This window comes from Petaurus breviceps, unplaced genomic scaffold, assembly GCF_028583685.1.
Source record: "Petaurus breviceps papuanus isolate PSGF00001 unplaced genomic scaffold, PetGlider_PUasm1.0 98, whole genome shotgun sequence".
Lineage (NCBI taxonomy): Eukaryota > Metazoa > Chordata > Mammalia > Diprotodontia > Petauridae > Petaurus > Petaurus breviceps.
Genome location: NW_027187460.1, coordinates 30406378 through 30423229, shown reverse-complemented (window position 1 = coordinate 30423229; position 16852 = coordinate 30406378). Strand labels below are relative to the sequence as shown.

The 16852-nt window shown below is 40.4% G+C and overlaps 1 protein-coding gene across 1 annotated transcript in view; it reads right to left on the bottom strand.

Annotated features, from left to right (window-relative positions):
* Nucleotides 1–16852, bottom strand: part of ANXA13 (annexin A13) — a 92186-nt gene that overhangs the window by 43984 nt on the left and 31350 nt on the right. Inside the window, exon 3 of the mRNA XM_069080962.1 lies at nucleotides 5633–5708. Within this exon, the coding sequence (XP_068937063.1) occupies nucleotides 5633–5708 (76 nt within the window). The remainder of the gene's footprint in view (nucleotides 1–5632; nucleotides 5709–16852) is intronic.

Here is a 16852-nt window from a genome sequence, read left to right as displayed (position 1 = left end):
CTTCCTTCCTTCCTTCCTTCCTTCCTTTTCTAACTCTCTAGCTCTAGAGAAATACCTGGAACTCTCTCATTATTTCATGTATTTATGAGAAATACATGAAAAATACTTGGAACTCCTTATAATATTAATTAAAATGATTACATTTATGAACAGATATGTGGGCCCAGAATGTCTACCTGTCTCTCTGTCTCTGTCCCTCTCTCAGATGATACATGAGAAACACCATACAGTAAATAGAATACTGGGCCTGAAGTCAAGAAGGGCTGAGTTCAATCCCTGCCTGTGTGATCCTGGGCAAGTCACTTAATCTTTGCCTTTGTTTCCATCTCTGTAAAATGGGAATAATAACAGCACACAATAATCTTGCAGAGTTATTATGAGGATTAAATGAGATAATTGTAAAGGATAATTGCTAGGCACAGTGCCTAGCGCATAGTAAGTGCTAAATAAATGTTAGTTATATTATTGTTGTTATTGTTATAGTAATAATTTTGTACACACACAGATAAATATAATCTATAATTCCATCAATGTAGGAAGTTTCCAGTGTGGCAACTCACTGCTTGGATGCAGATCTGTGATTAGTCTGTAATTTTGCATCTTCAGTGGTCTTCCTGCGCTCTGAGACCTTAAGTGAGGTCTTGTCTCTTGTCCCATAGCCAGCTGTGATGTTACTTCTTCTAATAATAACATCTTGTATTTGCATTATACTTAACAAAGCCCTTTGTACCCATGATCTCATTTGAGTCTCAAGACAACCCTAAGAGAAATTCCTAGTACAAGTCTCATTCATTATTGTTATTTTATAGATGGAAAAAAAGGCTAAGTAACTTGCCCACAGCTAACAAGAGGAAGAACTGGGATTCCTGATCAAATTCAATGCTATCCATAGTGTACCTGTTGTATCTCCCTTCTTGCTTCTTGGTTTGTCCTTAATAATAGATACTAAATATTAATAGTATGTGCGTTTACAGAACCAATCATGGTAGAGTTGGTTTGGGGATACTGGACTTGAGAAACAGAACTTAAAAAAAAAGTGCAGATGAGGGTAGGTGACCTAGGGATTTGTAACAGGGACCATGGTGAACAGTCAGATAAAGGGCCTGTGACCTGGCAGGTCTTACTCTATTAACTGTGAAAGACTTTAGAACTCTGATTAATGCAATGACAAGCCACAATTCCAGAAGACTGAAGATGAAATATTGTCTGCCTCCCAAAAGAGATGGGATGAATTCAGGGTAGAGAATGAGACATTTTTTAGACATGGCCAATGAGGGAAATTTTCCTTGCTTGACTATGTATATTTATTACAAGGGTTTTTTTTTTTTTATTAATCAATGCGGGGGGTGGGGAAGGAATGGGAATAAAAGAAATACTTATTAATTGAAAATAATAATACTTTTTAATTTTAATGGTCTCTTAAAATTCACACCTGGGAGGTTCATCACATTCATTATTGTTATATCATCTTAAGTTTAGGTCATATTATTTAGTATTAGAAGGGACTTGGAGATTGCTTAGTCCAACACTCTCATTTTACATGAGGGTGAATGAATTGGCCAAGGTCACAGAGGGCCTATGGGTAACAAATACCAGATTCAGGATTTGAACCTGGATTTCCTTCAAGTTTTATGGATTTCCACAATACCATGCTACCTTTTAATGTACTGATAATATCAGCACATTAGTCAGTCAGTCGCTCAAAACAACATTCATTAAGCACCTACTGTTTGCCAGGCACTGTGCTAAGCCCTGAGAATTCAAAGAAATGCAAAAACCAGTCCCTGATGATGCTTTATATTAGTTTGCCACCTAGAGGTAGTTAAGTGATCAAGTACAGTGGTATTGAAATCAAACACAAATGAGGGCCACTAAACTGTACAAAAGGATCCCTCTGGGCCCCGCAATGACTTAGTTTTAAAATGTAACAATATTCATGTTTTTATTGCATTATTTATTTTACTAAATATTTCCCAATCACATTTTAATCATGTTCCAATCACTTTGGGGAGTATTGTGGCCTACATGTTTAACACCTCTGGTTTATTGGATGGAGAGATGGAATGGCAGTCAGGAAGACATGATTTAAAATCCAGCCCCAGACATTTATTATATGTGTGAATTTGGGAGAGTCACTTAGCCTGTTTCCTCAATTGTAAAATGGCGATTAATACTGCACCTACCTCTAAGGTGGTGCAATTAGGTGGTGCAGTGGTTAGAGTGCCAGACCTGGAGTCAGGAAGACTCATCTTCCTGAATTCAAATCTGTCCTCAGATACTAGCTGTGTGACCCTGGGCAAGTCACTTAACCCTATTTGCCTCAGTTTCCTTATCTGCAAAATGATCTGGAAAAGGAAATGGTATACCACACCAGCATCATTACCAAGAAAGCCCCAAATGGGTCATGAAGAGTAAGACATGACTGAACAGCAACAACAGCAATCTCTCAGGTTGTGTTGTGAAGATAAATGAGATCATATCTGTAAAATGCTTTGCACATTTTAAAGTAGTAGGTAAATATTAACTATTAGTTGTAATGTTAATTGTTGTTATATTAATAATAATTATTATTATTTGCCATGACCTAGAAAAAAGTAAGACTGAGGGAATGGGGCACAGGACAGAAGAACTTGGGAAAAATCCAGAATATGAAAGTCAAATGTTGGGGGGACTTACATCAATATGGAACTTGAAAGTAGGGGATACTCAATGGCTGAGGGGAGGAGGAGGATGGAATGGGATACTGGGAGGTATTACAGACACCTTTTATCTCTTCTAAAATTTGGCCAGTCTGATGACATAGCTTTGTCCCCTAGATAAAGCCTGAACACAGGTAAGGAGGGTCCTACAGCTAACTGACAGTGGTTTGATTGAGGTAGTTCTGGGTCCAGTGTGCCTAGGAGCCACCACAACTGTTAGAAGCTAGATTTCACATCCTGGGCTTGACCAAAGCTCCTACTCAGCGAACAGTCCAAGGAAGGAAGTGGTTTGTCTGGAAGCCAAGTGACAGGATGTTTGTGGCTCTGAGATTTCACTTAGAAGGCAGTCTAGCTGAACAGGTGGTCTCTCCCATCAGCCCTGGCAGGCTGCTCTCAGCTGCCCTTAGGGCTCCTGCAGAGGAAACCTACCGTGTGATGTCTAGACTCCTAGAAATTGCATGGTACAATGTTGAAAGAGGTCAGTGTGGGCGTGGGAATGCTGTAGCCATGGTAGATGACAAAGCATGATTTGTTGGGGAATTGCTGTCATATTTATCTATTTCCATTAACTCTTTGCCCTGAAATGGATGGGTTTTGTGCCAGGCACTGATGGGAATATGATCATAGATATTTGAGTTTTCCATTTTCTTGCATTTCCTTTGGGATCTAGCCACCGCATTGGGTCAAGAACATCTCACCCCACTAGGCTCAGAGATGCCTTTGTATGACATCAGGGCAATCCCGAGGGTGCGGGGATGAGAAAGGAATCCTTCATTCTTAGAGGTAACACAATCTCAGCAAGGGACAAGGGGTAGCTACACTAAAACAAACAAACAAAAAACAAAAACAAATTAGTTTATAGATAGCTCACATTTATGTAATACTTTAAGCCAGAGGTTCTTAAGTTGACCTTGTTCTCTTAAAAAAAAAACATTTTAACTATAGTATTTCAATATAGTTGGTATTCTTTGTAATCCTCTGAATTTTATTTTATGCATTTAAAAACAGTATTCTGACAAGGGAGCTATAGGTGTCCCCAGATTGACAGAAGAGTCACAGACACAACAGAGTTAAGGGCCCCTACCTTAAGTTGTACATAACAACTCAACAAGGTAAGTAATCTAACTATTATTATACCCATATTCAGATGGTCTTATAGATAACATATATTATATGCAATAATGCATGTAATATTTTATCACACACATAATGTGTGTTATATAATAGTTGTATATGTCACAATATAACCTATATTGTTATACATATATAACATATACATAACATGTTAGTATGTAGCATATTATATGGCAGTGATATAGTATGTTCATACATCATATATTACATTAACATAATAAAATATTATGTAGAGCATATTTTATAGATAATTATATATTATATTATATGTATTCAGTTATACCTAATTTAGCTTCAGAATGGTAAAGTAGCCAGGTTGATTTAGCTGGTAAGTGCCAAAAGCTCAGATATGAATCCAGACTTCTTGAGCCCCAGACTGAATTTATTACACCAGGCTGTGGGCACATGCAAATGATTAGGATGAATGTTGCCCTTTTGTGTTTTTATTTCCTTTCAAGTTTTCTCTTGCCACATATTTTAACTTAGTATCACAGGATTTAGAAGGAAAGAATTAAATATTTATTAAAAACCTACTATGTGCCAGGCACTGTGACAAGGGCTTTACAAATATTATCTCATTTGCTTTTCACAGCAACTTTGGGATGTAGGTACTATTATTATACCCATTTTATAATTGAGGAAACTGAGGCAGGGAGCAGTTAACTTTTCAGGTTCACACAGCTGATAAGTGTCTGAGGTGGGATTTGAACTTAGGTCTTCCTTAATCCAGAACCAGTGCCACCTAGTGGCCCCTAGCAGGCACCTTGGACAACTTTAGAGTTGTAAGTCACCTTAGAGAATATCTATAATAATTTTCAGAGGAGGAAACCAAGGTCCAGAGAAAGGAAAAATTTGTCTGAGGTCATTCATATAGCAAGTATTGGAGCAGAGCTCTGAACCCATGTTCTCTGAAAAACACTAATGTGGTACTGGCTCCATTCCCCACCTCCTTCTCAAGGGGACCCACACAATTAGATTTATTCTAGGCCTTGACCCTTCTAAGAATGGCCCTGGGGTTTCTCAGCCTCTTAGGAACAACTCTGCCCACACATAACAGAAAATCTGGTTTAAGGAGAGATTTTATTACTTTAGTGTTTCCCAAAATGAAATGCAATTTCACTACTGACCTCCCTGGTTTCCTTTAAGTCCCAACTAAAATCCTACCTCCTACAGGAAGCCTTCTCCAACTCCTCTTAACTCCAGTGCCTCTCCCCTGTTAATTATTTCCGATTTATCCTGTATATAGCTTGTTTGTATATATTTATTTGCATATTATCCCCCCCCCACACACACACACACATTAGATTGTAAGCTCCTTGAGGGAAGGGATTGTCTTTTGCCTCTTTTAATTTGTCCAGTGCTTAGCACAGTGCATGGCACTTAGTAGGTGCTTAATAAATTTTAATTGAGTTGAATTGAATTGAACATATGACGTAGCTTTCACTGTGTGGCAAATTTCTCCACTACTTTTCAGATGTGCAACCTTGGCTGAATTCCTTAACCTCTGTGATCTTCAGTTTTCTCATCTGCAAAGGGAGCCTGATAGCTAACATTCACACTGCCTGCCTGGGGGGTCAGGGTTGTTGCAAAGGAGAATGTGTGACTGTCAATTTGTGGAGCCTTGAATACCTGTGATCTATTTTTGGTGTGTAAACTCTAGGGAAGACAGCAACCTTGGCTAAAAAGGAATGTGCTCCAAGTGAAAAATTGCAGCTTCATGAGCTAAGAAGGGAGTAGAAGCTAAATCATGGGGAATTCCTTCAAAATTGAAATAAGCAATCATAAAGTGGCTTTCATACCCATCCCCTTGCAAGCCTTATACAGCCTCTTGGCATCTTGAGCAGCATCAAAGCCTTGGTGACTTGAAGAAGTGGCCTGAGAAAATAAGAAAAAAGAATAAGTGCAAAATAGAGTCCTTCTTAACTTTGTATGACTCCTGCTGGAACTGGGAGCTGGCTGGAAAGCGATCGGGCAGTCAGCCTGGGGAGCAACTGCCTTTGAAGTCAGGGACCCACTAAATAACTTCTGCAAGTCTCTTAACCTCTCTGAGTCTGTTTCTTCATCTGTAAAGAACGAGGGTTGGACCAGATGACTTCAAAGGTCCCTTCTGGTTCTAAATACAGGATTCCATTCATAGAGTATTTCAAGTCCAAGCATGCAAGTACAATTATTCTTATTGTACAGCAGACCTGCACAATTTGTAAACTTCTCTGGGTGGCAGACAGGTGAGACTAGAAACAGACTGATGATGTTTGGTTGTGGCAGGCCATGTGGCAGTTGCCTGAAATCCTTTGGTAGCCACAAGTGGCCTACGTCCATATGTTCTACAGGCCTGTTGTACAGGAAAGGAAATGGAGGATAGGAGATTAGGCAAGACTGCCCCAAAATACCAGGGGCTTAATTGGGAAAGCTGACTTTAAGCTGAGCATTCAGAATCACAGAATTTCAGAGTTATTGATGACTATTTCCACCCTTTAAGATTCCTTTCTACAACATACCCAAGTAGGGGTTATGCAACCTTTGTTTGAAGTCCACTAGTGACAGGGAAGCCAGAACTTCCCAAATCAACCTTTTCCACACTGGCCTAGTTCTATTTATTGGAATTTTTTCCTGACATCAAACTCAAATTTGCTTCTTTGCATTTTCCACCCTAGGTGGAACCCTCGTGGCCCCAAAGCATAAGTCAACCATGAAAGCCTTCCACATCAGATCCCTTTACCGTGTTTCCCCGATAATAAGACCTATCCCGAAAATAAGCCCTCACCTTACTGTGTAAGATTCCTCTAAAATAAGCCCTGCCCCGAAAATAAGCCCTATTGAGATTGCTACTGTAGTGAAGGTGATCCCCTGCGCTACACGCTACATTACGGTACCCTCTGTATGCACCGTCCCCCCTCCCTCCCCCCGTGAAACGCATGCCGTGCTCCGAGCTGCATCCAATCAGAGCTGCAGCAGTGAGTGCGTCATCCTGTTCTTCCCCAGTGATTTGCTTGCTGGCGCCATTGAGAGCAGTGCCGCGGAGGAGAGCTGAGGCAGCACAACATAAGCCCTCCCCTGAAAATAAGCCCTCTGGTGTTTTTCTTTCCAAAAAAATAAGACAGTGTCTTATTATCGGGGAAACACGGTATATACTCCCAGAATGCAATTGTGTCCCCAACCCTCTTTCCCCAGTCTCCTCTTCTCCATGGTAAATATCTTCACTTCTTTCAGCTGGTCATCATATGACAGAAACTCAAGACCTTTCGTTATTTTGTTTGCCTTTCCCCGGACACTAATGAACTTACCAGACAGAGTCTTTTCTAAACTGTGGTGCTCAGAACTGAACATGATACTGTGGGTGTGGTCTGATGAGGATAGAGTATAGTGGGACTATCACCTCCTTATTTCTGGAAGTTGTATCTCTCTTAACAAAGCCCAAGACCACACATGGCTTTTTTCTTTTGGCCTGCTTTGTCTCAAAGTCATCTTACCCTGATGGAGCTTACAATCTGCTAAGACCCCCAGATTGCTTTACACCTTGGTCCACTGCTTCACATCTGAGGTTTCTCAACCACAATCAAAGCATCCAAGAACACATCATCTTTGTCTCCCATGCCTTAAACTCTGTACTTTAGTGACATTGATTTCCTTGATATTTCTCAAACAAGAAAGTCCATCTCCCATCTCTGGGCATTTTCACTGGCTGTCCACAGTATTTGAAATGCTCTCCCTCCTCATCTCTGCCTCTTGGCCTCCTTGGCTTCCTTTAAGTCCCAGATAAAATTGCATCTTCTATAGGAAGCTTTTCCTGATTCCTCTCAAGCTAGTGCCTTTCTTCTGGTGATTATCTCCAGTTTATCTTATAGGTAGCAAATACATGATTGTTTGCATGTTGTAAGCTACTTCTTTTTTTTTCTTTTTGGAGGGGCAATTGGGGTTAAGTGACTTGCCTAAGGTCACAGGGCTAGTAAGTGTTAAGTGTCTGAGGTCAAATTTGAACTCAGGTCCTCCTGACTCCAGGGCCAGTGCTCTATTCACTGCACCACCTAGCTGCCCCAACGTTGTAAGCTTCTTGAGGACAGGACCCTTTTATTTTTGTCTTTCTTGATATCCCCAGATCTTGGGAAAATGCTGGGACCTAGTAGGTTCTTAACAAATACTTATTGACTCACTGACTAAAATCGAACACAGAGAGGGCTCAAGTAAAATGTTGGAAACAGGGAGACCTTAATGGAATGAATTTTATTTCAGACTCATTCACACTCCTTCAGGTCAGTTGGTATAAGACTGCCACACAATAAAGACTTGATGTTTTTTTTAGTTCAGTCCTGTCTGACCAGTGGGAAATAGGGTGGAGAGGGAGGGTGATGAGTGACTGTCACATCACTACCACCACCATCAGGCATTTTCTCTTCATCAGTCAGAGAAGACAATGGGCCAGTATCCTGGAGTTCTGAATCATTTTGTTTGGCTAATACATAATTTAGCCTTCTTGGCCACAAGAAACAACATTGTTCAGACCATAAAAGGGGCAAAGGAGCCGGATGAGGAGGGGGATGATCTTTTGATTAAATAAGAGTCATTTGGTGACCTAGAATCTGAATTTTGCCACCAAAAAAAATGACTGTGTCAATTGTTTTTCACCAATAATTAAGTGTTCCCCACATGCTAATTAAGAGCATTTTGTACTCTATTGGAGGGAGAAACTATATAAAGTCTTTCTTTCACTATTTGTATTTTCAAGGTATTAAAGCTTTCTGAGCCTCAGTTTCCTCATCTGTAAAATAGAAACAATAATGCTAGCTCTGTCTAACCCACAGGATTTTGGAGAGGATGTATGTAAACTATCTGGTAACATGAAGGTGCTATATAAATGTCAGCTATTATTATGGGCTATGTTTGACAAGAGATCTTTAAAATGATTATCCCCATTGTACAGGTAAGAAAACAGAGAGTCAGAGAGGTTACATTTAGTGATTATACATGGACTCTGAAATACAGTGGGCTTGCCTTAATATAGAGGCAGATGAAGTGAGTACCTGTGGGTTGTGCTTTATTAACTTCCCTGGATGACCCCAGTAGGACAGAATAGCAGGGTTTAGTTAGTAGAAAAAAAAACAGTAGATAGAATCAGGGCATTTGGATATAAGTCCATTATGCAACATTCTCCAGTGATGCATAACTTTGTCCCAACACCCAGTACTAAGACCCTTTCTCCGTTGGTGGGGTAAGGTTAGATTTGAGGTCTGAGCCCTGCATCTAAGAAGACATTTGTGGAGGAGGATGGAAGGAGTATGCCCAAAGGGTTAGAAGTGAAAGCCAGCCAGAAACAGGGAAATCAAGGACAAGAGGGAGGCATGGTGGGCATAGATGAAGTCTCTCCAGCTGCAAAGAATCAGATCCTATACAGTTCAGTCAATGAGCCAGCTGAGTCAGGAAGCAGAAGCCTGATAGGTCGGATCTGAACATAGTAGAACAGCCATTGGTGGGGATGATGGGAGAGAAGCTGAAGGAAGACCCAGTATCCTAGATCCTGAGTTTACGAACTGATTGGATATTAACCCTTTGGGAGATAGAGAGTAGAAAAAACCATTGAGAGTGCTTATTAGATCAACGGTGAAGGCCTCAGTCTAAGCTCCTGAACTATGTGTATGAACTGGGGGGTTTGGGGCAGGGGTGTGCTGATAAATGTTTAATAACCAGCTCTCTGAAAAAAATGTAAACAGAACAAACTTTTTGGTTGAATATGCATTATCGTCCATCCTTTCTTAAGTCTAAATAAACAATAACACAATAAAGCATTCCTTGATTTGTAACTTTTGCCAATTTCAGATGTACATACTCACAGTAGAGGCAGCCAGTAGTGCAATGGATAGAGCACTGGTCTGGAACTGAGAAGACCTGAGTTCAAAATCTAGCCTCAGCCACTTATTAGCTGTGTGACCCTAAGTCACTTAACTTCTAAGTCTGACAAAATAGATCCACTGGATCTACTGAAGAAAGAAAAGGCAAACCACTCCAATATCTTTGCCAACAAAATCCCAAATGGGGTCACAAAAGGTCAGAAATGACTGAAATTACTGAACAACAGCAAATGCTCACATTAAAAATTTAACAACCATCTCTCCAGGATCTGTTTGAGCTGGCTCTAGCACAATCCCTGGTTTATGGTGTTCCTTCAGATTAATTTTGGGCTGCTTGGGTTTGGAAAACAAAGTCCATGTGGTATTGATGTATGATATTTCCATTCTGGAAGAGTATAACTGTTTTAATATATTTGATTTTATTCCATGTATTTCTTTGAGTATGAGTAAAGAAGTCTAAATACTCACCTAGGTTATGTTATTGACTCCATTAAGTTATGTTAGTGGCTGAATGGAAATTCAGCCGAATAGAAGATTTTCATTGGGGCAAGAGATAGGGAAGAAGAGTTTAATTGAATAAATCCATTCAGACTGTACCCTTAGATTAACAGGATGAGTACATCTACCCACAAAATGTACATACAGAAAGAAAGGAGTCAGGTGTTAGAGGGAGCCAGCTTTCTGAGGACCATACAGAGTCTGGTGCCCCTTTGAGCACTTTCTGGCACTGGGTGGCGCTTATGATGCTGGAGTGAGGGTAGAACTGACACTGCCTGGTCCTGATTGTTGAATCTGACCAGTTAAGTGGTCCTCAGCACTGTCTGTGGTTAAATGTATGACCATGGACAAACCACTTAATCTCTACCTCCCAGGGTTATTGTCATTGAAAAGAAAAAAAAAAAGATAATAAATTCTAAGGGGCTACAGAAATGCTAGTCACTATGATAAAAAGATACCTCTTCCCTGTGCTTTATCCTATCTCTCCAATACTTGAAGAACCTTTGGTAGAAGGATTAAAGTTTGAGCTCTTGTTAAGGCGAATGGCCTTGGGGAAGGCAGTTTTTTAATCTGTTATTGGCCATCACACCTTGTTCCATTTTGTGAATGAGTTTTAGATATTTTTCTGAGGAGCAGGATGTACTGATGCACCCAAGAAGGATGAGACATCATCAATGTGTGGGAAATATGTGACTCCTGAAGTGAAATTTCACCTGCTTCATGATTTTGCCTATGCCCTGCTAAGTTATCTGAATTCCTGACCAGAGGTGAAACCAAGTCTGGTTATGGTGGGAGAGCAATCCTGCACTGACACAAAGCTGCAACTACCATTTCCCCAGGTTTATGTCAACTAATTTAATTCAACAAACACTTTTTTTTTAAGGATACGAATTTTTTATTTTATTTATTTATTTATTTGCTTTTTGGAAGGGGGAAGGTAGGGCAGTTGGGTTAAGTGACTTGCCCAGGATCACACAGCTAGTTTTTTGTGTTAAGTGTCTGAGGCCGAATTTGAACTCAGGTCCTCCTGATTCCAGGGCCGGTATTCTATTCACTGTGCTACCTAGCTGCCCCTCAACAAACACTTTTAAAACATTATATATAAGGTACTGGACTAAGTTCTGGGAATAACAAACTTTTCAAATAACCTTACCTGCCCTCAAGGAGATTATATTTTACTGGAGGAAGAAGAGGGAATAAAGCATGTACACATGTAAGTATAATACAAAGTTGGTGTAATGGGAACAAAGGAAAAAGTGAGGTAAAAAGCTAAGGGCAAATAAATGTGAGCCAGGTAGGGTCATTGTCAACTGAAGAGAACAGAGAAAGAGAAGATGGAACCCACTCAAACTCTAATTTTAAAGGGTGGATATGAAGAGAATATATTCCAGACATGGGAAATGGCAGGTCAAGATTGGAGGCTTGCTAGTGGTACAGCCTGGCCAGAATGCAGAGTGCATAAAGGGGAATATTGTGAAATAAGGCTAGAATTAAAAAAAAATAATTTTCAAAACCAAACCTGGCTATTGCCATGGTGGTCAGTGCCTTCACGTGCCTAACCTTTTGTGTTTTGGGACTGGTCCCATGTCATCTAATAAGCTAGTGAGAGAATCAGGATTTTAATTCATAGCAGTTACTTCTCCTAGGCTTGGAGCTCCTTTGCTTCTATCCAGACAGATGACGTATGGTCATTGTCTCAATGTTCCTTGCTCACATAAGATCAGAAGTCCAGAGTAGTTAGAACTGGCCGGGGGTGGGGGGGATGCTGCAGAGATTATCTAGTTCAATTTCTTCATTTTACAGAGGAAGAAAATGAGACTCAGAGAAGGGAAGACCCTTGAAGAAGTTCACAAATGTAGTTAGTAGTTCATCTGGGACTAGCAGTAGAAAGAGCACTTTATTTAGAGTCAGAGGCCTTTGGTTAAAATTCTGGCTCTTTTTTGTAACTTTTAGAGCATCACTTTCCCTCTCAGCCTCAGTTTGCTTGCCTGTAAAATGAAGAGATTGGATCAGATTATTTTTAAGCTCCCCTCCAACTTTAAATCTATGATTCTAGTACAAAGTATGCCTAGTACCCTCAGGCATACCATAATGACTTTAAAAAAAAAAGGGGGATTTTTTGTATATCATTTTAAAAGTTTTTACTTTTAAAGTTGTCATTAATTGTAAAACTTTTAGTTATTGTTTAGTCTCTTTAGTGTTTTATGAATAAAATAGTGTTCTTTATGATGGAATATTCAATAAATATTCTCCTTTCAAAAAACAAACAGTTCCCTTAGTGCACACTTTAATGAAATGCATGGTATATGCCTATGAATTCCAGAATAATGTTCTTTCCATTATGCCATATTTCTGTAACCCTGTCTTCAAACCTGGAATATTTGCATAAGGCTCTTCTCATTGATCAAGAAAATGAGAATTCAACACTATGTACCTGCTTGAGGGAAGAGAGAATTTCTTTCTACCTGCTTTGAGAAAAGACATATGGTTGCAGATCCTCTTTGGAGAGAAAGCTAGAGGAAAAGAGAACAGACTTTGGAAGGCAGATGTATAGGAGAGAACTGGTTCCTCAACATGTTCCTGATTTGTAACTTGTCCCTTTAGGAGCTTTGAGGAATTTCCTCTTATGTGAGATTGAGGACTTTCTCTCTCTGTTGCACTGAGATACTTTACTTCCAGTGGGAGAACTGTTATTCATTCTGTCTATTGTCTAGTATATTCTAAACTCTATAACTTCTCTGATTTCTATTTGTGATCTGCTTGGATGCTTGCTATCCACTATTTGTGATAGTCTTTTGTGTAACTAGCATTTAGTGGGAAAAGGTTAAGGTTTAGGATATAAGTGTGGGGTATCCCTTCCATTTTAAGGAATAGTAATCAAAAAAGTTCCTTAAACCTAAGAAAAATAATTCCCTTCACTTGCAATATTTAATAGAAGGGGGGAGATAGAGAAAATTCTAGTCACAAAGTCTCCATTAGAGGGAGTAGTTGAGGTTCCCAAGATATCTATCAAAGTCTCCTGAGGGCCACATTTAGACAAACCCATGGGGACATTCAAATAACATTCTCGAGCAGCTCCCCATTACCCTACACTATTTTCTCAGAAGTTTCCTCCCCCTTCTGCTCAGATGGGTCACTTAAGACTTGAACTTACTCCCTAGTCTAGGTCCACTCAGTTGTGATATAAAGAGCAAATGCATTAATCTGAAGCCATGATTCCAAAAATCTTATGGTAAAGTATATCACCTACCCCTGACAGTAATGAACTCAAGGTGTAAAATGAGGCATACATTTTTGGATGTAGGCAGTGTGAGGATCCTTTGGCAGGTATGTAGTCCCCTTCAAGTCTGACATTCTATGATTCTAAGTGCTCAGATTAAAGAACCCAGTGTGATAGTAATGGCATTTAAAGATTCCCCCCGTATTGGCTTGGTTTTCAAATTGATTGTGTTAAAACCCAGAGCTTGTTGATCCCACCTGTGGGATGGACTTGTTGATGTGAAAAGAAAGTCCTGAACTGGGAGGAGCTGGTGACGTGGATTTGGAGAGACAAGAGGGAGGCAGAAGAACTTTTTTTTGGAAGCAGCACCTCCTGGAGAGAGAGAGACTAAGAGAATTGCTGGTGGCCGCTTTGAATTGCCCTGGACTTTTGAGACCTGCCCCCTGAGCTGCCAAGGACTGAGGAGACATGGCTGTTTTGCTGGTACTTTGTCTGTCTGTTTTGATGTTCTTTTGCCAGATTTGTCCACTGGTGAAAGACAGTCCTGTTGTTGAAGAAGTCCTGGAACCTGGCTGTTGGCTAAGAAGCCCTGAGACTGTCCTGCAGACAGAGAGTGAATACTGTCCACCGGTGAAGGACAGTGCTGTTGTTGCAGGGGTCTGGAGACTGTCCTGCAGACAGAGAGTGAATACTGTCCACTGCTGAAGGACAGTGCTGTTGTTGCAGGGGTCTGGGAACCTTTCTGTTGGTTCAGAAGCCCTGAAGAAGGATTTTCTTGTTGTATGTTTACAGAAATCCTAGGAGAGGGTTTTGCTAATGTTTTCAGGGGTTCTAGGACTGTTCTACAGACAGAGGATGAATTCATGAAGGGACTGGCAATGTATCTTATGGCCTTGCTAAGCCTTGTCTCCCCAGGAACTAAGATTGCTGAGAACTTGCCTCATGTCAAGATGAAGAAAAGACCTCCATTTGGGTATTAAGTGCTGTGCTTAAACTTGATGTAACTCTGGGGTAGATTCAATTGTGATCCAGGGGTGGGGAACTTTTAACCTTTTTGTGTTCTATGGTTGAACAAGTGAATGTACTTTACTTATGTTTGGAAACTAATCTCCATTTGAGAAGAGGGGCTTTGTGGTGGACTAAATGAAGGTATAGCCTAGGGGTGGAGAAGTATTTAGACCAGGAACTTTGTAATTGATTGAATGATTGGAAGGTCCTGGGGTGGGGTAGTCCTTGGAGATTATTTAATCACATTTAGTAAATGCTGTATTTGGAATGATGTCATGTTTTGATCTTCTCTGTTCTTGGTTGGTCACTGAATAAAATGGAGAGCACCTATGCTGGTATTTTGAACCTTGGGAAGTTGCCTTTCCTTGGCATTACATTACATTACACCCAGAGGTCTGGATTTTTATTTTGGAAATTTAGGTGAGTTGCCTAGGTTTACAAAGCAAGTGACAGAGCCCAAATTTGAACCCAGACCTCTGGGTTCTTTAATCTGAGTATTTAGAATCATAGAATGTCAGACTTGAAGGGAACTACATACCTGACAAAGAATCCTTTCCCCATGTAGCAGCAAGCACCCCAGCATCCCCAGGGTAGCTGCCAACACAGGTTCTTAGATCTGCTTTTCTAAAGGAAAGCAATTCAAAATGGCTTAACAAGCTTACTTTAATCAATCAAACATATATCGTTTACCTAGTTCAGTACCCTGAATGTCAGAATATACAGACAGAAGTTACAAGACAGAGAAACAGATCAAGCAGACAGGCTTCCAAACTGTCCAACCATTACATCCATACCAAATCACAGTTACCAGAGAGGGAAGCATCAACATCTGGGTTTTCAAAGCCGGGGGGCTCTCAATGGCTGCCCAGAGTCTCATCTGGTCAAATCACATAACATTTCTCAAAGTGAGCCCCAAAGCAAAGCCTCCCATCAGGGCTTATATAGCCTTCTCCTGGCTCAGAGAATGTAACAACCCTCTTGACCTACTGCCCAATCACAAAGCACCAAGGCATGGGCATTCCTGAAAAACAAGCCTCCCACCACAGGCTCCAAGTGCACTTAACCTAGGGGCAGGGAAGATCTTAAAAATTTACATTCCTATAACACCCCGACATATCTAAGTAATGATTATACTAGCTTTGCTTCTCCTGTGACAGAGAACTCATGACCTCTTGAGTAGGCCCATTCCACACAGTTATAGTTGTATTTGTTAGAAAGTTTTTGCTCTTGGTATCAAATTTAAATAGTGGGGAGGTAGAGGAGAGAAGGGAGCTCATGATAGGGTTGATAGAAAAAAAGAAAAGAAAAGAAAATCAGTGATGCATTAAAATACGAATAAAAGAGAACACAAGGAAGGACAGGAAGAAAAATAAATAAGCAGGGCAACTTTGCAAATTATAAAGCACATTTATTATTTACTTGAAAAGAAAGCTGTATATAATAGAGATTTAGAGTTTCATGTACTATGTAAAAAGGCAAGTGCATCCTTACATACATCCTATGCTTCTCCTCACTTATGTTTTAGCTCATGCCACTTTCTGTTCATGAAATGTCTTCTCTTTCTCTCTTCATCACATGAAATCCTACTTGTCCTTTAGGCCTGACTTTGTCACTGCCCTCATAGTGCTCATGGGGATACGATACAAACACAGATAGCTATAATGCACGTGTAATCTGCTTTTGCCATGCCCCCTGGAATTTCTAGGAAAACTTTGGATATGGGAAGTGAACTTTCATAGCTAGGCAGACCACCTAGAGTACCGAAGGTTTTTGTGGTTTTGCACCAGACCTCAAATGGTCTACTGCAGAGGATGAAGAGGTCATAACGGACAGATTCAGGGAAGTCACCCTGCCGTACTGACACATGGCCATGTTGGATGTGGGGTGGGATAATGACTAGGAATAGGAGATGGTGAAAGTGTTCAGATCATAAGCTCAGGATGGTGGTAGACTAGATTTCTGACCAGATTCAGTCTGAGAGGAGTGGAGATGGTGACCTATGGCCTCTGAAGTCATGAGTAGCCTAAGTCTGCCTAACAAACTCCTTTCTGCCCCTTCTTTGACTCCTCAGGGTAAAGTAGTTTTGCCTGTAGTCACTTGACACTATTAACTTTCTGCTTTTTCTTTTATCCTCTTTGGCTGAAATATAGTGTCACCCATGGGTGGGGATAGGCGAAGAGCTTGATTTCTGTCAATGTTTTACTTTGTGTAGATCATCTAAAATGCTTATAGAAATCTTTAGTATTTATGGACGTTAACTCTTACTCAGCTTGGTTATTGTATGTCCAGTTTGAGAGAGAGAAGGGGAAAATTTCTTTAAAGATATGAGAAATCATTTTCCTCTCAATGGAAACTAGAGTTTGGGTGGGAGGAGACAGAGATAAAGTACAGAGACACAAAGATGGAGAGAGAGAGAGAGAGAGAGAGAGAGAGAGAGAGAGAGAGAGAGA